The sequence below is a fragment of the Anolis sagrei genome, chromosome 3 (assembly GCF_037176765.1).
Source record: "Anolis sagrei isolate rAnoSag1 chromosome 3, rAnoSag1.mat, whole genome shotgun sequence".
NCBI classification, from domain to species: Eukaryota; Metazoa; Chordata; class Lepidosauria; order Squamata; family Dactyloidae; genus Anolis; species Anolis sagrei.
In genome coordinates, this window is record NC_090023.1 from 237,142,614 (window position 1) to 237,169,222 (window position 26,609).

The 26,609-nt window shown below is 39.1% G+C and overlaps 1 protein-coding gene across 1 annotated transcript in view; it reads right to left on the reverse strand.

The window, feature by feature from the left end:
• ATR (ATR serine/threonine kinase) overlaps positions 1-24,076 on the reverse strand; it is a 62,578-nt gene extending 38,502 nt beyond the window's left edge. Inside the window, exons 1-16 of the mRNA XM_060767788.2 lie at positions 23,729-24,076; positions 21,033-21,124; positions 19,537-19,686; positions 17,319-18,205; positions 15,306-15,490; positions 14,479-14,667; positions 13,862-14,076; positions 12,246-12,398; positions 10,458-10,653; positions 7,577-7,836; positions 6,362-6,552; positions 6,177-6,277; positions 5,769-5,940; positions 4,135-4,305; positions 1,951-2,145; positions 1,226-1,411 (exon numbers count right to left, since the gene is read on the reverse strand). Coding sequence (XP_060623771.2) covers positions 1,226-1,411; positions 1,951-2,145; positions 4,135-4,305; positions 5,769-5,940; positions 6,177-6,277; positions 6,362-6,552; positions 7,577-7,836; positions 10,458-10,653; positions 12,246-12,398; positions 13,862-14,076; positions 14,479-14,667; positions 15,306-15,490; positions 17,319-18,205; positions 19,537-19,686; positions 21,033-21,124; positions 23,729-23,787 — 3,402 coding nt within the window. The 5' untranslated portion in view covers positions 23,788-24,076. The remainder of the gene's footprint in view (positions 1-1,225; positions 1,412-1,950; positions 2,146-4,134; positions 4,306-5,768; positions 5,941-6,176; positions 6,278-6,361; positions 6,553-7,576; positions 7,837-10,457; positions 10,654-12,245; positions 12,399-13,861; positions 14,077-14,478; positions 14,668-15,305; positions 15,491-17,318; positions 18,206-19,536; positions 19,687-21,032; positions 21,125-23,728) is intronic.
• Positions 24,077-26,609: the final 2,533 nt, after the last annotated feature.

Sequence of the window (26,609 nt, forward strand, 5' to 3'; positions counted from 1 at the left end):
GTAGTTTTAGAATTCTTGATGTTGCTTGCGAACCAAGGCCTTACCTTGTCCTCTTTAAAATGCTATTTGGCTGCTTTAACTTGGTTTCGTAGAAAGGCAGGGCTGCCGTCTTGTTTCAGCGATCCGCTAGTGTCTCAATTTATGAAAGGATTCCGTAATATTAGGCCCCCAGTAACGCCAGTGGCCCCGGCCTGGAGCCTTGAGGTAGTCCTCTCGGCTCTGACAAGGCCACCATTTGAACCTATGGCAACCGTGGACCTGTCTTTCCTTTCTTGGAAGACGGCATTTCTGGTAGCTGTCACTTCAGCGCGTAGAGCAGGAGAAATTTGTGCACTCAGGTGCGACGAACCGTATTTAAGGCTTCATAAAGACAAAGTAGTTCTCAGGACAGATTTGGCCTTCCTGCCAAAAGTAGCCACTAAGTTCCATCTATCGCAGGAGATAGTACTACCTGCCCTTTTTCCGAATCCAGTTTCTCCCTTAGAAAAGACACTTCATTTGTTAGATGTGCGTAGGGCTCTAGCCTTTTATTTAGATAGGACTTCGGCTTCTAGGAAGTCTCCAAGGTTATTTTTAAAATACCGTAGAGATGCATTGGGCCTTCCAGTTTCTTCCCAACGCCTTTCTTCATGGATAGTGCAGGTTATACGGAAGGCGTATATTTTGGCAGGGAGAGACTTACCTTTACAGGTGAAAGCGCATTCCACGAGGGCGGTGGCAACGTCAACGGCGTTCATGCGTGGAGTTCCGTTGGATATGGTGTGTAGAGCTGCGACCTGGTCGACTCCCTCAACCTTTGTGACACACTATAAGTTGGATGTGGCTTCTAAGAGGGATGCAGCCTACGGTCGAGCGGTCCTTTTTTCAGCTGTGGCATGACACCCTCCTCCAAGGTTAGCAGCTTGCTAGTCTACCATTGGTGTGAATCACAGGCATACCACGCGGGGAAAATATGGGTTGCTTACCTGTAAACATAGTTTCCCGAGTGGTAGCCTGTGTATTCACACATCCCGCCCGTCCTCCCCACTCTTTGGTCATGCCCAGGAGTTCGAGCTGCTTTTGCGGCGGAAGAACTGGCCGGTAGCCCCGCGGTTGGGCTATTTATGGAGTGGAGAGAAAGGGGCGGGGTTACCTAACGGTCAGTGAGTTAGCTCGTGAGTGTCCGTTGAGTGCCTATGCCTGCTCTAACAGGTACAAAGGAAACTGTGACATTACTCGTACTTACCATTCGCTCAGAAGATGTGATGTCTTTGGGTCCTTGATATGGGTCATCGTTGGATGCAAAAGAAGCCAGAATTGCTAAACCATTGAAAACCTGTTGATAGTGTTCTCCCAAACGCAGTAATAATTCATTATGCAATCCTTGATAGTCTTGTCTCAGCAAACTTCCCAATTCTATCTCTGTTTCATTCTATAAATAACATCAGTGGGGAAAAATATTAATTGGTAATATACACACATATTATATAGATGCACAACACAGAGAGATTGTAGGAGAGCAAGGATGAGCAATTCTTCCATGTTGTTGGACTGCAATCCAATTGTTCCCAATGCTGAGAGTTCATAGTAGCTGCACTTCAACATCTGGAGAATGCCACAAGTTGGTCAGCCAACAGGAGAGCTCTGCAACCCATGTTAAACATTAATTGGAACAGAGTATCAAACCATTAATCAATCAAATGATAATATTCTAGTGTTACAAAAGAAAATCTGTTTCCAACATGAGTCAGTACTTTTTTTCATTTTCAACTAAACAATTCAGGGGTGCTGAATATTACGCTTGTCTTTCACATTAAAGAACACAATATTATACGTACACCTAAAAGATTCAATATGCTTATAAACAATTGCTTATCTTTGAAAATATCATGTTATTTATTTGTATTTTAATACAACCTACTGCTCAAGCCATCTCTCTGACCTAGCATTGTGCACAATGCTCAAAATTACCTTGAGATAGTGAAGTGCTCGCTCCAGCTCATCTTTGCTACAGAAGCAGACTAAATGAGAGAAGATGTATTTGAAGTTGTTGATGAGAATCTCTCTGCGGTTTACATTTAGCTGTTTTGCTATTGTCCGGATCAGCACAGAAGCTGCAGGACTAGCCTTGGCAGCAAGGTCAGGCAAAAGAACTTGGAGAATCCTCTGGCAAAATAAAAAGATAATTGCTGTTTTGAACGGTAACTTTCTTTAATTCATTCCAGTAAAACACACTTGTAAGGGAGGCTATTAATTGTGATGAAGAAGGGCGTGCTCTAACCCAACTTTCCCTGGCATCCCCCAATGTATTGTACAGCAATTCCCATCAATTCGAGACACAAGCTCAACGGTCATAGGTAAAGGTTTCCCCTGACATTAAGTCTAGTCATGTCTGACTCTGGGGGGTGGTGCTCATCTCTATTTCTAAGCTGAAGAGCCGGTGTTATGCACAGACACCTCCTAGGTCATGTGGCCAACATGACTGCATGGAGCACCATTACCTTCCTGCAGAAGCGGTATCTATTGATTTATTCACATTTAGATGTTTTCAAACTGCTAGGTTGACAGAAGCTGGGGCTAACAGCGGGAGCTCACCCTGCTCCCCAGATTTGAACCGCTGACTTTTTGGTCAACAAGTTCAGCAGCTCAGCAGTTTAACCTGCTGCATTTGCATGTTTTTGAAATGCTAGGTTGGCAGAAGCCGGGGCTAACAGCGGGAACTCATCTTGCTATCTGGATTTGAACTGCCAACCTTTAGGTCAGCAGTTTGGGGGGCCTTATGTTAGTTGGTAACTATAGGAGCTGTAGTCTGACATATCTGGAGGATACTAGTCTAAGGAAAGTGTGGTCTAAGGTTTTGGTTACAAAGAAAGTACACTCAATTCAAATAACTACTTTTCAAAAACAGAAAAGAAAACTATGAAGAGGAAGCCTTTAAACTGCTTTGTAGTCAGTAAATTTTATTAGTCTATTTAGCCTCCAACCAAAAAATCACCCAATAAATCTGGACTATTTCTTTCTTTCTGAAACATTTCCTTAGCTTTGCTGACATATGGGGACACTTATGAATGGGAAACTTCTATGACCCTCGATTACCAATAGACCTGGTCAGATCTTGTGAAAGAAGGATTGTGGCTTCCTTGTCTGAGCCAATCTACTTGCAATATGGCCTTCTACTTTTCTTTCTGTTTTTCACTTAACTAAGCATTACTGTTTTTCCTACTGAGCAACATCCCTCATAACTTTTCTCCAGGAAATTTCCAATGAGTTGCTGGTTCGTAAAATCCTATGAGATTTGGAGTCTCTATTAGTTGCAACACTACTGTCATCAAAGCCTCTTACCCCACGGAGGACAAAGAAATATACCAGATGAATGCCTTAGTTTGCTTTGCTTCATTCCTTTGCTGCAAGCACATTTCTCTCCACTGTGGCTCTAATTCTAGAAATAACCCAAGGCTAGGTGCTTCATGTAACACCACATAGCACATTTGGGGTAGAAAAATGCTTAGGCCTTTTCAATTTTTTAAAAAAATCATCCTTTTCACCTGAACGCAAATGGGTATAAACAATATGTGAATATGTTTTACGTCAAATTTTCCACCCCCTGTACTACATAGCTTGAGCTTTAATTTTAAAATTGGTTTTACATTAAATTTGTAAACATTTCATGTAAAATATGGAAAATATAAAAACAATTACTTATTCAGAAGATGGATGGAAGTTTCAATCACAAAACATCTTTTAATGTCAGATATAAGAAGACTTCCTACATAAATCTAGAAAAAGGTCAAAAGACCAGGTTGTCAGGGAAAGGGGCCTCAAGGGAAAGTCAGGCCCCATCTACACTGCCATATGAAATCCAGATTATCTGATTTGAGCTGGATTATATGTCAGTGTAGACTCATAATCCAGTTCAAAGAAGATAATGTGGATTATCTGCTTTGAAAATCTGGATGATATGGCAATGTAGAAGACGTCGCAGTCCTCCTCATAGATTTCTTTTCTCATGAGACTAACAGGTATAAGAACCCAACAGATCTTAAGAAATCAAAAATTTAGAAAGGTAAAGTTTCATTAACCAAAAATTCTTTGTTGTAAACTCAAAGACATGGAAATACTTGTCATTACTCTGAAATAATAGCATTGCAAACTTACACTGAGAAAACGATTGAGGTCTGGAAAATCAAAAACATTGGCAATTTCAGATAACATGTCCAGAGCTGCCTCTCTCTGTTGGGCAATCTCTTGTTTCTGCATTTCACTGCTTTGGTACGGCGTGTTAGAAATCATTGCCAACTGACTGGAGTGTAGGGATTCCACTAAAAACTAAGGAGCAATAAATGCATTTCACTGTAATTTCTGTCATTAAAAAGCAGACTCCAAAAGAAAGAAAAAAGGAAGGAAGGAAGGAAGGAAGGAAGGAAGGAAGGAAGGAAGGAAGGAACTTAGCATGAATCAATTCGGGGGTACTGTGGTTTTTACTTTGAATATGCATTGAATATGTTTGAATGGTTTTTAACTGTGAATTGTTAAATACTTCTTATATTTCATTATGTTTTAATGTTTGTATATTTGTATATTTCAAATTGTGTGCTAATGCTTTTATATGAAGCTGCTCTCAGTTCCTTTCGGGAGAGATAAAGTGGAATATAAATACAAATAATAATAATAATAATAATAATAATAATAATAAAAATACTGTGGAACGTTCGAATCCAGACTGACAAAGTTTTGGAACACAGGACACCAGACCACACGATTGTGGAAAAGAAAAAAGTTTGGATTATTGATGTCGCCATACCAGGTGACAGTCGAATTGATGAAAAACAACAGGAAAAACTCAGCCGTTATCAGGACCTCAAAATTGAACTGCAAAGGCTCTGGGTGTAAGCCACTGGGTGCCGTGCCAAAAGATCTCAGCTGGCATTTGAAAACAATAAACATTGACAAAATTACAATTTGTCAACTGCAAAAGGCCACCTTACTTGGATCTGTGTGCATAATTAGAAAATACATCACACAATCCTAAACAAGTGTTCGACTTGTGATTTTGTGATAGAAAATCCAGCATATATATCTCATTTGCTGTCATATTGTGTTTATCTATCAGTATAATAATACAATACAAACAAAAAAAAGAGGGGGGGGGAGACGATTTCCAACTTATGGTTGTAACTGACCACTTCTGATACTTCCTCTGACTATATAATATAAGCATACCCATACTGATTCTTCAAAACTGCTACTCTTCAAATCTGAAGAGTGATGATTTTTTAAAAAATGGAAAATAGCGCCCTGTTCACCACACAGAATTTATTCATATAGATCTTTTTGTTCATTTGATTAATTCACTGGTGAGTTGTGGGCAAGCAGGCCAACTGAAACCACAACCGCCAGCTCTTATCAATTAACCCATCATTACTCAAGACTGCATAAAAGTTCGGGAGAGTAAGCAGAAAGAAAACAGTGAAAGACAAATAACAACACAGCCCAGAGGAAATCAGCTGCTCTTCTGTTCCTAGTCACAAAACACAATAGATACTACAGCTCAGGACTGCTGTTTAAGAGATGGAGAAAGGTGAGGAACAGGCAGATGAACTGTAGAATTAACTAAGCTAATGAAGACAGAATACAAAGCTTTTATTACCAGAAAAATCTAAATAAATGGCACTTTAAGTTGCAAGAGAGAGAGAGAGAGAGAGAGAGAGAGAGAAGTCTTTATTAAAGAGACATTTCAGAGACCCGCAACACCCCAATAATCAAGGCCCAATGTTGTCAGTATTTCTTACCTGACAGATGGGTTTCTTGTATTGACTGAAAAAGGCCTGAAGCTTCAAAGACTTGGCAGCAGCCAGACCTCTGATTTCTGTATGAGCTGCTCCAGCCACAGAAGCCGATTTGGACAGTAAGCAATGCAGCAAGTGCAAGAGTGCAAAGGGTACCAAATCCCCTTTTGCTGCCCTTGAGGGAGGGAAAAAAGCACCAGGCATTATCAGAATTAGTACTACACCACAAGACAGTTTATGTAAAACACAGAATAGGGAAATTTCCTCCTCCCTTTACCCCATTTAGTCTATTCAGCAATTACACTTACATTGTCTTCTTAATGAAAACTACTCCACAATTCAGAATTTTGCATGAAAGCCTCCGGAAGCTGACTTACAGAACCCAGAATGCACTACGTATTAGCAACGTACCTCCCAATATCCCCTGTTGTGAGAATCAGTGTATCCTTCAGATCATTATTTCTTGATATTTTAGCATTTGTATAGGCCTCTTTCATTCTAGAAACAAGGAGCTGAAATAAAAAAAAGAAATTATTGTATTAATGTCCCAAAACAGCACTTTTTAAAACAGATTTCACGATAGCTAAGTAATTCACCTCTTTAATGAATCCTTCCTCAGAGCCCGAAGAATCCAATATGTACTTGATGCAGCCACTAAAGGCCACTCTGACATCTCTGTCTGGATCTTCCATTAGCTTTAAGAAAGCTTCAACAACAGCTTTCGCGTTTAGCCCACCTTTTTCGAAGTCCAGGTGTTTGCAAAACAGGGGAATATTCTTTATTAAAACTAGAAGGGAAGATTCAACAGCAATATAGTCAATACAGTTGGAACACAACCAATATCCATATGAAACAGTGCAACACTATATTTATAAAACTGAAACGTCTTTCTTTAAACTTCAGGCTCACTTCAAATTAATCCGGTATAAACAAATAATATCTAATATTTAGTTGCCCAGCTAGATTTCGCTAAAACAAATGGAAGGACAAAGCTGATAGCTTTTTATTCGCAAAAGGTCAGTTATAAGATAAAGAGAAGCACCATGCATTTTCCCTCACAATGAGTCATGGAAAAGGATAGAAAGAACCCCAGAGCCCCAAAAGCTAGATAGCACTTTCTGACTATTCTTTCTTTTCTTTCTTTCTGCTTTTGAAGTATTTTTCCTCCAAAAAGTTAGATATAGCTACAAAAAGTACAATTAGAGAAAAACAAAATAGTTTCATCATTATAGTAACAAACTTTTCCTCTATGAACTCCTAAAAATACTAGTCTTGGTGCAAAATTCAAATTTATTAAATCTACAAAATGTCATTCAAAAATTATCTCTGCAAAAAAATATGTATTTCCTCGACTCACATAAAACAGCACTGGCTGCATAAAATAAACCACCCATGCCATAAAATCAAGGACTCTATGTAGCAGGCATGGGCAACAATAATTAAAATGAAGAACAATATTAACAAATATAAACTTATTAGTACTTCAATGGAAAGTGTGGCCCTGCATTTGGCTGAGGAAAAAGGATTGTTGTTGTTGTGTGCTTTCAAGTCCTTCCAGACTTAGGCTGACCCTGAGCAAGGGTCGGGTAAATGATCTTGGAGGGCCGTATCTGGCGCCCGGACCTTAGTTTTGGGACCCCTGCTTTCAAGTCCTTTCAGACTTAGGTTGACACTGAGCGAGGGCTGGGTAAATGACCTTGGAGGGCCATATCCGGTCCCAGGGCCTTAGTTTGGGAACCCCTGCTATAACATTTTGTTACAGGTTCCACTTGACATGTAAGTAAAAACACCAATATAGGTTTAAAACTTACCGAGTTTCACTTTACTTGCTATGTTGACTTCAAGTAGATATAAAAATGGCTTAAACACATCAGCTTTCACTGCACACATTTCCTCACCAGAAGAAGTCACAGTAAGACTGTTACAGAGGATGCCATTACTTTTGGGCTGCATGTCAGGTTGAATCACATCAGGCTTTAAATGCAAGTTCCCAGAAAGAGAGCAAGCCAAGTTTCCAATGATACTGGCATAAGCTTGCTGGACTAGCAGGGATTCATCCCTGATGTTGTCTCTAAATTTAAAAAAAAACCCCAAAACAACTAAGTGAATAAGTTTTCTACAGTTTATGGTAATAATACTTTTCTGTTCCTGGTTTGAAAGTGTTATTTCTTGTTTAATTGTGTAGTACTTACTTTGACAGTAGTTTTTGTATTCCAGAAACTTTGTTTTTGTGGCTGCCATAATCTATGTTGAATAGGTTGAGACTCTATCAGATATTCATTGAAAACCTATAGCAAAATGTGCTGCAGGATGCCCCACAAAAACAAAGTTTTTGCAGTTTAATAAACCTTTTCCATCTTTTTCTGATAGAACCAATTAGGAAATGACATTTATAACCCAGGAACACAAATCATGGTACACGGTGTAATAGGCAGCTATCATTAACTGCAGTTGTTGAAGAATGAGGCCCTATCTCTACTCATTTTTTTTCCTTGTTAGGAGCGACTTGTCACTTTCTGGTGTGAGAGAATTGGCCATCTGCAAGGACATTGCCCAGGGGATGCCCAAATATTTTACCATCCCATGGGAGGCTTCTCTCATGTTCATGCATGGGAAGCTGGAGCTGACAGATGGGAGCTCACCCCACCCCCCAGATTCGAACCGCCAACCTTTTGGTCAATAGACCTGCTGGCACAAGGGTTTAACCCACTGCACCACCGGGGACTCAATTATACAAAGGAATGAATGAAAGCGGCTGCATGTGCAAAGAGGTAATATGATAGGAATCTTCAAATATTGGAAGCATGGTCATGCAGAAGACAAAGCAAATTATTTCTCTTCTAGCCCAGAGGATAGGATCAAAACCAATAGATTTAAAGCACCAGAAAGAAAATTCTAACTAAACTTTTAATACATGGAGACTGTTGGTTCCTTCCAACCCTATTGTTCTATGAGCCCAAATGGATATAGAAATACTGTCTATTTTGGCTGCTTAAGACAGGATTTGGTAGTATACACCAGGCCAGTACATATTGCCTGATGTAGAACTTTCAAATTTACAATTACTGTATATACTCAAATGTAAGCCGAGTTTTTCAGCCTTTTTTTGGACTGAAAAAGCCCCCCTCAGCTTATACTTGAGTCAAAGTTATTTATGATTATTTATAATATTACATTGGTTATTTTACTTTATTATGATTATTTATTTTATTCTATTATTATTACATTTATTATTTTATTCTCTTTATTATTATTGGAAGGATTCATACGTACATTTAAATTGAAGAAGGTTAGAATAATGGTCTAATCAGAGTTGGACAGTCTTATCTCAAACTAGCCGTCCCCTGCCACGCGTTGCTGTGGCCCACTCTGGTGGTCATGGGGGTTCTGTGTGGGAGGTTTGGCCCAATTCTATTGTTGGTGGGATTCAGAATGCTCTGTAATTGTAGGTGAATACAAATCCCAGCAACTACAACTCCTAAATGTCAAGATTCTATTTTCCCCAAACTCCACCAGTGTTCACATTTGGGCATATTGAGCATTCTTGTAGTTTGGTCCAGATCCATCATTGTTTGAGTCCACAGTGCTCACTGGATGTAGGTGAACTACAACTCCAAAACCAAAGAACACTGCCCACCAAACCCTTCCAGTATTTTCTGTTGGTCATGGGAGAACTGTGTGCCAAGTTTAGTTCAATTCCATCATTGATGGGGTTCAGAATGCTCTTTGATTGTAGGTGAACTATAAATCCCAGCAACTACAACTCCCAAATGACAAAATCATTTTTTGAGTGAAGGATGTACATTGGCCTGATAGGTGTCTTGTGTCCAAATTTGGTCTCAATTCGTCCAGTGGTTTTTGAGTTATGTTAATCCCACAAACAAACATTACATTTTTATTTATATAGATTACAGTTTTATGTAAATACTCAAAAACATTTAACCTACTGATGCCTTAATTAATGCAATTTTATTGGTTTATATATATATATTTGAAATTGCCCAATAGCTGTTGCATTTCCCACCCTCGGCTTATACTCAAGTCAATACATTTTCCCAGTTTTTGTGGTAAAATTAGGTGCCTTGGCTTATATTCGGGTTGGCTTATACTCGAGTATATACGGCAATTTGTGTCTTTTAAAATATCACCCTAATGCATTCATGTTAAGCAAATCTTTTGGATTTTACATGTTTTAACTCTTCATACTTGACAAAAACATTCCTCTTCCAACTTTTAAACCGTAAACAACTTCAGATATTACCTCCCCTATGCAATCCAAACTAAGAACAGATGTTAAGTTAAATTACATTTACTGGACTATCCTGCCCTTCCGACATGACTATAAGAAATTGGTGAAAAAAGAGACCCTATCTCTCGGATAACACATGGGAAATAATCCAGCATGAGGGAAGCAATAGCAGACAGGCGAGATACTCTGGCAGAAGGTAGTATAAATCCAGCAGGCAACATACATGATTTTCAACATACATTTTAGTATAACCTGAACCCAAATGTCTCAGTAAGCCTAACAAAGAACTAAGATCCAATCAGTTGCTCCCTTGTACTTCAGAACCAGAAACACATAAGAGGAAAGCAATACTAAAACATTTATTTTACAAATTTCTACGACATTTACTACTACTAAATACTCTTCTCTAGAAAATTAGCTTATAATACTCAAGTACTACGTACAGGAGAGGTGCCAGCAGAGTGGTGCAGGATTTTACCCCTGAATGGTGGAGCAGGATAGGAAATCCTCTTACACAGTTTGCTCTGATAACTTCATGGGGACTTTGCAGGGAATGCTGATAAATGTGATTTCTCCACTTCCGATGTTTTTTTGGAATTAAAGAAAGAAGAAACAGACAATCTGACTGAGTCTCAGGAGCTAAAGGGAAAGATACGTCAGCACAATATTGTTAATGGTTTATTCAGCTTTGGGTGCATCTACACTGTGGAATAAATGCAGTTCAACTGCACTTTAACAGCCATGGCTCAAGGCCATGGAAGCCTGGTAGTTACATCTTTTGCAAGGTCGTTAGCCTTTCTTGCTAAAGAGTCCTTGTGCTTCATAAAATGACCAAGATTCCATAGCACTGAGAAATGACAGCTCAAGTCATGTCAAACTGCATTAATTCCACAGTGTAGAAGCACCATTTAGTGACACCCACAAACACAAACAACACCTTAGTTCAGGAGCACTACCAGCATTTTAAGCAAAACCTTCCAACTCTTTGATTCTATGATTCTATCTCAACTGTAATGTATTGGTTTTACTGTGAGCTGCTTTGAGTCTCTTCTTTACAGAGAAAAAGCAGGGTATAGATATAACAATAATATCAATAATAATATTTTTAACTAAATGGCTATGCATGCTGAACATCCTATACCGGTGTATGTAGTTCAAAGATTTTATTTAAACCACATTGAAGTTGAGAAATACGATTTTAATATAGAGAAACTGAGCTATGTAAGTAGCCACAGATGTCCTTGCTCTGGAAACATTATGTTTGGATAATTGCGAAGTGTTAGTCACTGGACTGCCTTTGAAGAACGTTTGGAAAATTCTGTTGGTCAAAAATACAATGAAAACATTACTTGGAATGGGAAAATGGAAAAGGTCACACTAGTTTTGAAAACAACTCCAACAGACTTCAGGAGATTTTGAGGCACAATTTTAAGTGCAGATTCTAACCTTTGAGTCATTAACATCTTTGTTCTTCTGCATAAAGTTATCAGGTGAATAAATCCTCAGAGGTGCTCTCTTCAATAATAATAATAATAATAATAGTAATAATAATAATAATAAACAACTTTATTTGTACCCCACTACCATCTCCCCAAGGGACTTGGTACGACTTACATGAGGCCAAGCCCAAAGTACATCAAACAAAACATCAATAAACACAACATCAATAAACAATAAAAAAATACAAATCATATAAATCACATAAACAAAAAACAATCAATAGTGACATAAACAATTTTAAAAATGGCCAGGCCAAATTCCTCTGCCTTTACAAATAAAGTAGGTAGTGACCTCAGAGCAGAGGTTTGAAAAGCTAATTTTGGACTATAGCTCCCAGAATTCCCTAGCCAATATGGCTAAGCTAGCTAGATGATTTTGGGTGTTCTAGCAAAACAGTTAACTTTTGCATACATTGCCATAGATACTTTTTTTCATTATCGCACTCTAATATTGACATTTCCTCCTTGGATGGGCTTTGGTGTCCATAGCAAAAATACTAAGAAACTGGTATGAAGTTTAACATTTCTTAGTGCAAGGTGAAGACCTGTTAGAAGTATAGCATTGATTATAGTTTAGTTTATCCACAGCATATTGCAGACATTACTCTTTTAAAAAAAATAATTGGGAGCATTTTTGGCACTTTGAGAATGGCCAGACTGAAAAGTGGTATAGAAGTATTCAAAATTTCAATTTCAATTCAATAAAAATGAAATTAAATTCAATTTACTTACAAAAATGGTTTCTACAATGTTGGCTTAAAGCCAGAAGATCCAAATTAAGAGCAGGCAACTTGAACGAAGGGTCATCAGAAAGGCTGTAAGCCCATGGCAGAGAGAGCAATCCAATTATGTTTTCGATCATCTCATCATTAAACTGGACGTTTGCTTTATGAGGAGGAAAACACACATTCGCAACAATTTAATTCAGATAGCTTAAACATTCAGTATACTGTCTGCTGACAAGAGAGCAGCACCACATCACTTTAAATAATTGTATTGTAATGCGTTTAATGTTAGCTGCTTTGAGTTTCCTTATGGAGAGAAAAAGTTGGATATAAATAAACACAACAACAACAACAACAACAACAACAACAACATGAAGGTTTAATTATTGAACTTCAAAGGCTCTGGCACAAGCCAGTAACAGTGGTGACTGGAACATTGGGTGCAGTGCCTAAAGACCTTGGCCTACACTTAAAAACAATTGGCGCTGACAAAATTAACATCTGTCAGCTGCAAAAGGCCACCTACTCGGATCTGCATGAATTATTCGCCGATACATCACACAGTTCTAGACACTTGGTAAGTGTCCAACGTGTGATCAAATACAAAAGCCAGCTCAGCGATCTTGTTTGCTGTGTACTACTCTTGTCAAATAATAATAATAATAATAATAATAATAATAATAATAATAATAATAAGGAAAACATGATAATTCAATGGTGGACCAAATGACCACCATGTCAGCTGACATACACTTAGTTCGAAGGAGTCCTGGCAACAAGATGGATTCTCAGATTGGTGGGTTACACAAAACAGGGCTTTCTCCCTGCCCCTGCCCAAGTAAATTAGAATGGAATTTTTCTTTTAAGTTTCCAACAGGCAGCCAAAACAGTGCTGTTCTGCACGGCATTCAATGTTTCTAATTGCTGTTTTAATCCTTTCAAAACTGGATTCTAGGATCTTTAGAATACTGTTTTTCTATAAAAGAGTATCTTAATGTGTTTTAAAAAACATTTTATCTTTGTATTGTTTTAACTGGTTTCTATTTGTTCATTGCCTGAAGAACCCTTATGGGTCGGGAGGCAACACAGACATACTATCAACAAATAAAGCTGAGGAAGTCCTCTGCTAAAGCTCTTGGACAACAGTTATTTGTCAGCAACAGGCAGTGATGAATTGGATAATCAAACATGTTTCCAAATGAAGGATTCCTCAGGTTAGCAATCAGAAGGCCTTGTGCAGCTGTTCTACTTTTCCTTCTTAATGTTTTATTTCCAGTCACAACAAAAGGCCCACCACTGATGGTGGTGATCTCTGATTTTTCTGTACAATTCTGTGGACGAGTCATGACAATTGCAATTAAAGCCTTACCTAGAAGCACCCTAGAAATCCAATTAAAGGTCCTATAATTATAGGTTACTATGAAATTCTAAAGAATGATGTATCAGGAAGGCTTAACACCCTTTGTTTATTAAGTGTTAGCAGCCAGGAACACTTTAAAGTGCATGTGCGGACTACTTCATTTATTGATTTATTTCCTGCTTTCCTCCTTAACATGAAGGTGAAGGCGCTAACAACAAGGTTAAAACAAGACAGAACTAATTGCTGATATTTTAACATCTCACCTTGCATATAAAGTAGAGCATCGGTTATTTTCACTACTCTTTGAATTACTGGTTCCAGTTCAATTATGCCTGCAGCAGGATCTAACAGCTTCCAACAGACTTTCACTCCTCTCATAAGCAATTCTGAAGAAATCCAGATTAACCGGACACGCTGTCTTGATTCTGAAGGACAAACAGTGTTTTGTTTGTGGCTGTGAGCAACCTGATGTTCTGTGCTGTGAGGGAAAAGAACAAGAAATCATCTGGTCACCGAAATGGATTGATCAGATGGTACATGTTGAACCACTTCTCAAAACAGAAAACAATCCTGACACAATCTGGTTCATTTTGCAGCTCAACACAAGTACCTCCAAAACTCTGTCACCAACTGCTTATCCAACAATACATTATTCCTACTTTGAAATCTGGATATTAAAAGAAGAGGAGGATCCACCACCAGAAATGCTTTATTTTCCGACTTGGTGAGTCTATTGCCATTCCAATTTCATCTTTTACTTTTTTAAAAAAAATCCAGTGACTGTAATAATGGCATGAGGATACAAACAAAAATAATGTCACATATATCCTGCACGTTTCCATAAGCTCAGTGCAAAATGGAAACTTTGGGGTTCTTTTACCTGCTGAATTCTGGCATGGAGTGGACTGTGCACAGAGCAGCCAGCTGAAATATCAAAGCAATTCCTTCAATGGTTTGCAGAACTTCCTGCGGCAGAATGTCTTGTTCCAGAAGTAACACCAGAGATTCTGCTTTCTTGATCATCAAATTCCACACCACACTCTTCACTGTCATGTTCTCAGGACTGGGGCTAAAAATTAATAAACCATTTTAGAAAGCTAAAAGAACTCTTAAAACTTTTAAAAAACTGTTCACAAGAGCCTACAAACTTCTCAAAATCAGACTTACAGTCTAAGTGTGCATGTTCGGAGGTGTTTAGGGGTCTATCTACATCAGGCACAGGCAAACTTTGGCCTTCCAGGTGTTTTGGACTTCGACTCCCACAATTCCTAACAGCTGGTAGGATGTTAGGAATTGTGGGAGTTGAAGTCCAAAACACTTCGAAGGCCAAAGTTTGCCTGTAGAATGGAAGTTGTAGTTTGATGAGACATCAACACTATTTAGCCGGGAAGGCTGAAGAAGACCTTATAAAACTTACAAAATTTAACTCATAGCATAGCCATGACAGTTAAAATGGTGTAAAACCACATTAATAGTACAGTGTAGATACATCCTAAGACATACTAGAGAACATAGAGAGAACACTTCTCTAGGCAACTTTTGGTAAGTGATCAAAAAGTCATGCTGGGAGAACTAGAGAGAACAGTGTAATCAAATTTACATAAGTCAAACCCACAAATGTGGATGGTTAATTGTAAATAGCAGCTCTACTGTTTACTTATGGCAGTTAGCTTTATCTATAGAAACTGTTTGAGGTAATACTCGTACTGTGTTGACATAGAGGACTTTTTGGGTTGCTTCAAGGACAGACGTAGTCTTTTTTCAGGAACTTCATCACTACTGCTACTTCCCCCATCGGTATCAGAGGCCTCTGGATTATGACTGCGCTGCAGCTCCTGAATGACACCCGCTGCTTCTGTCTTCAGGGAAGCATAAAGTGGACTCTGAAGATACTAAGAAAAAGACATACATCTCGGGAATGCTGTACAACTTTCTCTATCACAAATATACATATATTAAGGTCTCACAAACTTCATAGATAATTGAACAGTTCTAATATCAATATGAACATACTAGTTAATAGGTTATTTCCCATTTCCAGACATCCCTGTGACATCAGAAATTGAATTCCCCAACGAAAACAGAGTGCACAGGTGACTGCAATAGACAGGGAATACTTTCCAGCTTTCACAATCATGCACAGAAACTGGAAATATGAAAGAATGGACAACTGTAACTTAAGTATCAATTATATATTTCTACATTCTAGGACCTTGTCTAGTTCCCTTGGAGGTTCGAGTCTTCTGATTTCTTTACTGAAGTCTCCATTCTGATTCATGACTGAGTCAAAATCTTGAAAATCTTGAACTGGTTTGATATCTTCATCTTTTACTCTAAAGTTATGTTAATCTATGGCCATTATTTGTGTTTTCATAATTTTCAACTGGGGTACAAATTGTGGATTTTGATATGATCCATAGATCACCAAAGGATCATTCCAGAGAGGGGAAAGTGCCAGCTAGACGTATACATTAATATATACAGTACTTGACCGTACCAGGCATACACTTGTTCATACTAGTTGCCAACAGTAAAAATGCACACATTTTATCTTGTACTCAGAGGTCCACTGAGAAGGGAGAGGTAGAAATTAATGTAAAATATATTGTAATGGCGCTCCATGCCATCATGCTAAGCACATGACCTTGGATGTGTCTACGGACAACACCAACTCTTCGGCTTAGAAATTGAGATGAGCACAAACCCCCAGAGACAGACACGACTAGACTTAATGTCAGGGGAAACCTTTACTTTACCTCATATTGTAACTCATACATCTGTTGTTTGCAATTTTACTGAAATGCAACAACAATGCAAATAACAAATTCACATTTTATGTCTGTGGGATTTCAATATTTGTTTATGTATTTTAATATGTGTATTTTATAGATATATGTTTTAAATTATGTTTTCACTGAATGTATTTTACCGTATTGACTTAGTCTAATGCACCATCAAATCTAACGTGCACCTCAATTTTCAGAACTCTGAAACAAAAAAAAATATTACCTGCTGAATGTCATGTGCAAATAAAAAGTATCTCTTTGCCATTTATAGCACCAAAGATTCCAGAAATGGAAAGGAAAGGCTTGGAGTGTATCTCTGCTGTAGAATGAATCCACTTTAATTGCCTAGGTTCAATGCTATGGAGTCATGGGACCTGTAGTTTGATAAGGCTTTGTGCTTTCTCTGCCAAAGGATGCTGACGCCTCACCAACTACAAATCCCAGGATGGCATAACATTGAGCCATGACCATTCAATTAGAGGTGACAGGAGCTTCAGCTGCTCCTGAAGCACCTTTCCCTTTTGTTTTGGCTCAGCACTAAGACTATCATATGATGCGAATCTAATGTGTACCTTAACTTTGGAAAACAAAACAAAAAAAGAAAGAGTGAATGAACTCTAAGACATACTAGATAAGTGAGTGGACAATACTGAATGAAGGAGGTGGAAAATAATGGAAGGGTGTAGAGAAATGTGGTTATTGACATCTTTCATGTATTAATTGTATCAATCCGCTCACAAAGCAAAATATCAATAAAAATATATTTTTAAAATGTACCTTAACTTTGGAGAGGTAATTTAGCAAAATAAAAAGGTGAGCATTAGATTCAAGTAAATAGGGTATTATGATGATGCATTTTAACTGTGTTTATCCTGCCTTGAGCCATAAAGAGAGGCAAGCAATAAATCAATAAATAATAATTCATAGAACTTACCTCTTGTTCCACTTGTGTTCCAATGATTGAGACAATATGTCTGCAAATGCTGTCGATGCAGGTCTTTCTAACTGGAACAGCAGATTCAAATCCAGCTGGCACAAACATGAAATACTGGAGCATGTGACATAAGACTCTTTTTATCACTTCAGACTGAAGAGTCCTGAGCACGCCGGCTTCAAACAACGCATGCAGTTTCTCCAATAATATGCTGAGATAAATTGGTTCAATATTCTCACAGGAATGCATTTCAAAAGGAAGCAAAGTCCTCACGAGTACCAACAATGGTTCCTCATAGAGTTCTAACTTTTCAGCACTCATTTTAGGAATGGACTGCAAGGTTCCAAAAAGAATGGCGAAAAAGCTGCTGGCTAGTTCTTCTGGAGGTCCTCCTAGCTGTACCAATTCTGTTAAAAAGGTCATGCTCAAAACTTTAACTTTAGGAGTGCCATAGTCCCATAGGGAGCACCCTATTCCCCAAAGGATAACGTCCTGTCGTTTAAAAAATATATAAGGAACTAGGTTGATGAGAATTCTTATCAAAGTTATCTCCAAGCACTCCACGTTGCTCATGCCCATTAACTGAAAATGGACAGAACTTAGACAGCCCAGATTAATATTGGGGTTGCACACAAATCGGCTTACAGTCACAGGCCAGCTAAGTACATCTCCTTGAGGGCACCTCTCTGTACTTCTTTCGTGGAGCAAAATCAGATCCTGAAGGATATCCAATAATTCTCTTGTCAACAAGTTAAATATGACACTGTTTTTCACTTTGAGAAGGCATAATAAAGAAGAAATGACATTACTAATGTTCTCATGTAACACGTGGCAGTTCGGAGTGGCAGCAACTCTCAGAAGTCTTGCAATGATCCAACTGCTGAATTCTAGAAGGAAAAAACAAGAGGTATAGTGTTATGGCTGCAATCCTATAACAATTTACTGTTGAGTAAGTCCCACCATTGAAAACCTCTGTCTGTGACTAATGGCTACACTGACTGTGGCAGATGGGAAATGGACCATAACCATATCTGAAGGGTCCCAAGTCCATCTATTTTTTAAATAAACCTGCATATGAGTAAGCTGCAAGCCCAGAAGCAAGAGATGAACCTAACAAGTACTCTGAAAATCACATAAAATGCACTGTTTCAGTAGGCCTTTGATGGTAAAGGTAAAGGTTTCCCCTGACATTAAGTCTAGTTGTGTCCGACTCTGGGGGGTGGTGCTCATTTCCATTTCGAAGCTGAAGAGCCGGCATTGCCCATAGACATCTCCTAGATCACGTGGCCGGCATGACTGCATGGAGCGCCATTACTTTCTCGCAGAAGCAATACCTATTGATCTACCCCGGTGGCACAGTGGGTTAAACCCCTGTGCCGGCAGGACTAAAGACAGACAGGTTGCAAGTTCGAATCCGGGGAGAGGCGGATGAGCTCCCTCTATCAGCTCCAGCTCCTCATGCGGGGACATGAGAGAAGCCTCTCACAAGGATGATAAAAACATCAAATCATCCGGGCATCCCCTGGGCAACGTCCTTGCAGACGGCAAATTCTCTCACACCAGAAGCAACTTGCAGTTTCTCAAGTCGCTCCTGACATGACAATAAATAAATAAATAATACCCACATTTGCATGTTTTTAAACTGCTAGGTTGGCAGAGGCTGGAGCTAACAGCGGGAATTCGAACCACCAACCTTTTGGCCAGCAAGTTCAGCAGCTCAGCGGTTTAACCTGCTGCGCCAACAGGTGACCCAGGCCTTTAGATATCAAACTACAAAACCAAATAATTGGAAGGGGCTGCAAGGGCAATCTTGTCCATTATCCTTGTCATATAAGAATACAGAACTAAAATACCCTGAAAACACCCATTCAACTCATGTTCAAAGATGTCCAAAGATAGACAAGTCTGCCACCCTCCAAGACCATCTATGGCACTGTCCAATGGCTCTGATGATGATGATGATGATAATAATAACATCTTTATAATTTCAGACAGAATCTCTTTTCTTATAATTTGAATCCACTGTTTTGTATTCTATTCCCTGGAGCAGTAATAAAACTTCATTAATCTAAAGTAGTAGCACTAGTTTTCTTTCTCTGTATCAATTACACTATTACCTCCTTTAATCCATAAATCTATTCCATTATAAAATTACTACAACATCATTTTTGGTTTGCCGATTTAAAAAAATACCAAAGATATATTTGAATGAACTCACCAATGCAGCTGGCTTCTGCTTCATTTTGCTGATAAGTTCCAGTCACATTTACAAATACAAGCGGGGATGATTTCATAATATGCAGTATAAAATCAAGCAACATTACAGAACTTGGCTGTGAGTCAGTTTTCTTAGCAAGTTCTAGAGCAACTGAAAAATAAACAGTCACGTTTCTTTATGCTAATTTCACATATTATTCTCCTTTTCAAAATAAATCTATCATTTCTTCAGTAAAAGTGCAAAACAATGAAAATGAAATTCACACTTTTCATACATGTTAAACACCATGTTTTTCCACACAAGAGGTAATAAATCGCCTAGCAGAGATATACGTAAATTAACACATGCTTATCATCTATCATTTACTTTAATTTATTGCCAGAATGCTTGAATACTGTTGGGATAGTTCACATCCAATTTTGCTGATTCCTCTCTTGCCAAGGACATACTTTGTGTGCCAGTGTGTGTGTGCGGCTTGAACCTTTACTCCATACGTCTGAAATAGATACTAAATGACAAAAGCTGATACTAGAATAAATCTTTCTGATGCTGAGGTAAAGGGTGCATCTATACTTTGGAATCAATGCAATTTGATACCATTTTAAATGCCATGGCTCAATGCTTTAGGATCCTGGAAGATGTAATTTTACAAGGCCTGCTCTCACAAAGAGGGCTGGTCCCTCACCAAACTACAATATCCAAGATTCTATAGTATTGAGCCATGGCTGTTAAAGTTTTATCAACATTTATTAATTCTATAGAGTAGATGCATCCAAAGTATGCTCACTACTCTGTTGTTATGGCCGAACAGACTAACTTCACAAATTGCTGTTAAAAACAATGGTGTCATCTGTTGCTTCTGAAGCCAGAAGTGTTATTTTGGGGAAAATTTTAACAAATTGATATCACACATACATACATACCATTTTGTGAAAACATGCCTCTTAATATATATTGTGTGCTAAGATAGCATTTCCCTGAATCAAACTACTGGTGACAGACTTAAAAGCAGACCTATGCATCTGTTCCCCTTTGAAAGTCTCATCTACTTGGTAATCAGTGAAAAAGACCGAAATATCCAGACAAGGATATTTTTGGTATATTACTATTTATAATACCCAGCAGAATCTGGGGTTTTTTTTCATACTAGAACAGGATGGTCTTCCAGATGTTACTTGATTGCAAATCCCAGCAGTTCTAATCAGCAAAGTAGGTCTAATCATCATAGCTGATGATAGGAAAAACTGAGAATTGCAGCCCAAGAACCTCTAAGAGATGAATGATTCCTGCACTGGGTGAAATCTGCCTCTATTCTCCTCCCAAGTATCTTTGCTTTTACTTTCCCCATCACATTATTACTTTTCAATAAACTTTTTAGATATTCTATATTGCCTAGGATTTAGAATTTGCTACCTTGTCAAAATTTATACACTGGACACTGTACAACAAAGTAACTTTTCAAAATCTAGCCTCTTTAACAGTTTTGTTTTACTTACCAACATCTACATCCACTAGAATTCGATCAATGAACTGACAGAGAATTTGTCTTGGTTTCTGCACAACAGTATTGTATTCCTCTGGGGTGGCACTGGAATTAATGTATTTAACAATTAGCATTGTCTCTCTACTTTCATATGTTACTCTGAATGTCACAAGTTATCTAGCCATTCATTTCCATCAATTGTGGCTTTAATTAAAACTATGGGTTTCACTTCACATCCCCACTACATTACCAGTAATGCAGTGGGGATGTCTATGTCATCAGCATTAATTTGTAAATGACCATTTACATTTCATCGTTTGCAGCTTTACAATTTGATTTTCATCAATCACAACCATGCACATATACTGGCTAACAGATAGCAGCACATTATGAAGCAACTTTTCATCTGTAGGTTATGCATAATTGTTTTAATACTGTTGTTGTGCGTCTTGCTTAGAAACCTTTCTTACAGATGGGAATGCCACTTCAGCTATGCTTCCAACTGCCTTTTCCCTCAAATAGCCAAATGGAAATATTATGTGAATAGGTTCTAATGGTTTTAACTATTTTAATAGTTACAATGTTTAATTGTATTTTAATGTTTGTATGCTTTCTATGTTTTAAATTATACATTGTATTGCGTTTAATGTTAGACACTTTGGGTCTCTTTTTTAGTGAGATAAGCAGGATACAAATAAAAGCAGCAACAACATACCCTCAAGTATGTAAAACAAGCATAAATACCGAACATTTACAGGATTTGCAAGGCTTGCTAAGGAGACAAATTTTCCTTTTTCGTGAAGCAAGGCTGAAGCATTTTCTACACAGTAAAACACCATATGTTGTCGCAAACAGATTTGTGTACATATCTAAGTGGCATCTAGAAATCGTGACCCCAATACTGAGCTAAGGGGAGTCTCTTTTGCGGAGAGAAAAAGTGGGGTATAAATAAACAATAACAACACTATGTAACAAAATAGAAAAAAAATCAGTTTCTGGTTTAAAAGCATTATTTCTTGTTTAATTGTGTGCTACTTACTTTGAAAGTCAGGCATGGGCAAACTTGGGCCCTCCAGGTGTTTTGGACTTCAACTCCCACAATTCCTTAATTAAGCAGTTGAGGGAGAAAGGAAGGGGTCTGAGGCTGTTAGGAATTGTGGGAGTTGAAGGTCAACAAACTTGGAGGACCCAAGTTTGCCCACGCCTGTTGAAAGTTGTCGCTATACTCCAGAAACTTCATTTTTGTGGCTGCCACAAACTATGTTGCATTGGTTGAGACTCTATGAGATATTCATTTTAAAAACTCTAGCAAGATGTGCTGCAGTATGTCCCGCAAAAACAAGGAGACTCTAATTGATATATGTTTTTGTTGACATTGACTGTTTTATTTGGTTTTATATTTAAGCTAATTGATTAAATCGTATTTTATGTTTTTGATGCTGATTGTAAACTTCCCTGAGAGGGGCGGTAGATAAATATAGTAAACTAGCCATTCCCTGTCATGCGTTGCTGTGGCTCAGTCTGGTGATCTGGATAATAAAGTAATGAGGAAGTGTTGGTTTCTAATATATGTAATTTTTTATACTTGTGGGTAAACAGTATTTCTTGCTGTTTCTTTGTCAGTGTTGATGTGGAGATTGTCTGTTTTGCCTACTCTGGATCATACAACATATAATTTTCCTTTTTTAGGAGTCTCTTTGAAATCTATGATACTATATGTGTGTGAATCATATCTATCTATCTATATCTATGGCTAGATGGCTCTTTGTCAGGAGGGCTTTGAAAACGTTTTCTTGCTCTGGTGAAGGGAGTTGGACTGAATGGCCTTAAATATTTTCTGTTGGTCATGGGGATTCTGTGAGGTAAGTTTGGCCCAATTCTATCGTTGGTGGGGTTCAAAATGCTTTGATTGTAGGTGAACTATAAATCCCAGTAACTACAACTCCCAAATGTCACAGTCTATTTCTCCCAAACTCCATCTGTGTTCCTACTTGGGCACATGGAATATCCGTGCCAAGTTTGGTCCAGATCCTTCATTGTTTTAGTCCACAGTGCTCTCTGGATGTAGGTGAACTACAACTCCCAAACTCAAGGTCAATGCCCACAAACCCTTCTAGTGTTTTCTGATGGTTATGGGAGTCCTCTATGCCTTGTTTGGTTCAATTCCATCATTGGTGGAGTTCGGAATGCTCTTTGATTGTAGGTGAACTATAAATCCCAGCAATTACAACTCCCAAATGACAAAATCAATTTTTTTAGTGTTGCTCACTCCTTGGGTTAGTAGGTGTCTTGTGGCCAAATTTGGCAGCAATTCGTCCAGTGGTTTTTGAGTTATGTTAATCCCACAAAGCAACATTACATTTTTATTTATATAGATAAAGAGATGGTTTTTGCATTTTAAGCAGCTTCCCCATGTTTTCCTGATTAGGAATTAGGAAATTACATTTATAACCCAGGAACAAAAACCATAGAATCATAAAGTTGGAAGAGACCTCATGGGCCATCCCGTCCAACCTCCTGCCAAGAAGCAGGAAAACTGTATTCAAAGCACCCCCGACAGATGGTCATCCAGCCTCTGTTTAAAAGCCTCCACAGCTGTGTCACATATAATGTTCTATTTTTCCACACTGTGTACCCTGAACCACCCAACAGCAAAGGTGCAACTGTTGCTACTGTTCTTTGGGTGGTTTTGGAGGGTTTGGGGCTTACCTGCCCAGTTCCCGGAGGGCAGGAATCACGGAGGCCATCTCCAGCCCCTGGTCGCCCATCCTCACTTCGACTCAGTGCCGTTTCCCGCCTCCTTTTCCTCTTCTAGGCAGGGAAGCCGCCCTCTGGACGGGAGCTGACAGGCGCCAAACTTCCCACAAAGGCGTTTTGCCCTTCCCCCTCCCTCTCTCTTTCTCTCTCTCTCACGACCAATTTCAAAAGAGATTGCTATGAAAACACGATGCCGCCTTCTTTTAAATTAATATTAATAGAGGAAGTTCTGTTTCAACTATCGCGTTATCTCACTCATTGACTAAATTGTAACAACATATTCAATTGCAGGTCCTCTTCTATCCCTTTAAGCTGTGACAGGACTAGTTTCCGCTTTCATCGCCATGGCAACACCGCGTGGGACGCTGGGATTTTGAGTTTAAGCGAGGGATAGTTAGCCCGCTCAGCCAAAGAGGTTTCGGGTCTCACTGAACTACCAAACCCAGAATGCCACAGAATGTTGCCGTGGCAACTACAGTAGAACATAGAGCTATAACAGTGTCCCTCTGTTCTGCAGTTTAGGTGCTATTGAATCCAGGACCCTTCCAAACAGCCATATAAACAGAATATCAAGGCAGGAAATCCCATATCTACTTTGAACTGAGATATATGGCAGTGTGGACTCAGGACCTTTCCACACAGCCACACAATCCAGAATATCAAGGCAGGAAATCCCATAGTATCTGCTTTGAACTGAGATATATGGCAGTGTGGACTCAGGGCCTTTCCACACAACCACATAATCCAGAATATCAAGGAAGGAAATCCCACAATATCTGCTTCGAACTGAGATATATGGCAGTGTGGACTCAGAGCCTTTCCACACAGCCGTATAATCCAGAATATAGCACCAAAGCACCCGGTGGCGCAGTGGGTAAAACCCCTGTGCTGGCAGGACTGAAGACCGACAGGTCGCAGGTTCGAATCTGGGGAGAGGTGGATGAGCTCCCTCTATCAGCTCCATCTCCTCATGCGGGGACATGAGAGAAGCCTCTCACAAGGATGATAAAAACATCAAATCATCTGGGCGTCCCCTGTGCAACATCCTTGCAGACGGCCAATTCTCTCACACCAGAAACGACTTGCAGTTTCTCAAGTCACTCCTGACACGACAAAAAAATATCCAGAAAATCAAGGAAGGAAATCCCACAATATCTGCTTCGAACTGAGATATATGGCAGTGTGGACTCAGGGCCCTTCCACACAGCCACTGTTGTTTATTCGTTCAGTTGCTTTCGACTCTTTGTGACCTCATGAACCAGCCCGCACCAGAGTTCCCTGTTGGCCGTCACCACCCCCAGCTTCTTCAAGGTCAATCCAGTCACTTCTAGATATGATCGCTCCGTCTTGTCCTTAGTCGGCCCCTCTTCCTTTTTCCTTCCATTTTCCCCAGCATCATTGTCTTCTCTAAGCTTTCCTTTCTTCTCATAATGTGGTCAGAGTATTTCATCTTTGCCTCTACTATCCTTCCCTCCAATGCGCAGTCGGGCTTTATTTCCTGAAGTATGGACTAGTTTGATCTTTTCGCAGTCCAAGGCACTCTCAGAACTTTCCTCCAGCACCACAGTTCAAAGCATCTATCTTCCTTCGCTCAGCCTTCCCTAAGGTCCAGCTCTCACATCCGTAGGTTACTACAGGGAATACCATGGCTTTGACTAGGTGGATCTTTGTTGCCAGTGTGATGTCTCTACTCTTTACTATTTTATCGAGATTGGACATTGCTCTCCTCCCAAGAAGTAAGCGTCTTCTGATTTCCTGGCCACAGTGTGCATCTGCAGTAATCTTTGCACCTAGAAATACAAAGTCTGTCACGGCCTCCACGTTTTCTCCCTCTATTTGCCAGTTATCAATCATTCTTGTTGCCATAATCTTGTTTTCCTATATATTTAACTGCAACTCAGCTTTTGCACTTTCTTCTTTCACCTTGATTAGAAAGCTCCTCAGTTTCTCCTCACTTTTGGCCATCAAAGTGGTATCATTTGCATATCTAAGGTTGTTAATGTTTCTTCCAGCAATTTTAACACACAGCCATATAATCTAGAATATCAAGGAAGGAAATCCCATAATATCTGCTTTGAACTTCACTTCACTTCACTTCACTTCACTTTATTTCTTAATTAGTCGCTCTCCACCAAGGTGCTCCGAGCGACTTACAATCTAAAATAGCATTTACACAATATAAAAACATTCAACATAAAAACATTCAACAGTGACTATTTGGCAAATTAGATCTGATTACTTAAATGCACAACCAAACAGCCAAGTCTTGAGCGCCTTTACAAAAGGTCGCAACTCCGACATTGCTCTAATGTATGGAGGCAATGAGTTCCACAGAATTGGAGCATAGTTCGAAAAAGCTCTACGCCTTGTAGCTTCCAGGTGTACTTCCCTAGGGCCCAGTATGTATAGGAGATTTTCCTGGGTAGATCGAGATGACCACGGATGGAGATATATGGCGAAGTGGACTGAGGGCCTTTCCACTCAGCTATGTAACACAGAATACCAAGGCAGAAAATCTCACCATATCTGCTTTCAACTGGGTTATCTGAGTCCACACTATCATATATTCCAGTTCAAAACAGATAATGTTGGATTTTATTCAGCTGTATGGAAAAGGCCTTAAGGCCCTTCCACACAGCCATATAACCCAGAATATCAAGACAGAAAATCTTGATTTCAAAGCAGAAAATGTGGAATTGTATTCAGCTATGTGGAAGGGGCCTCAATGGGACATACTTCAAAATAGACTCTTACTGTGTTTACTAGCCTTGCTGTTGTGTACCTTCAAGCCTTTCCTGACTTAATGGCGACTTTAAGGTAAGGTTTTTATGGG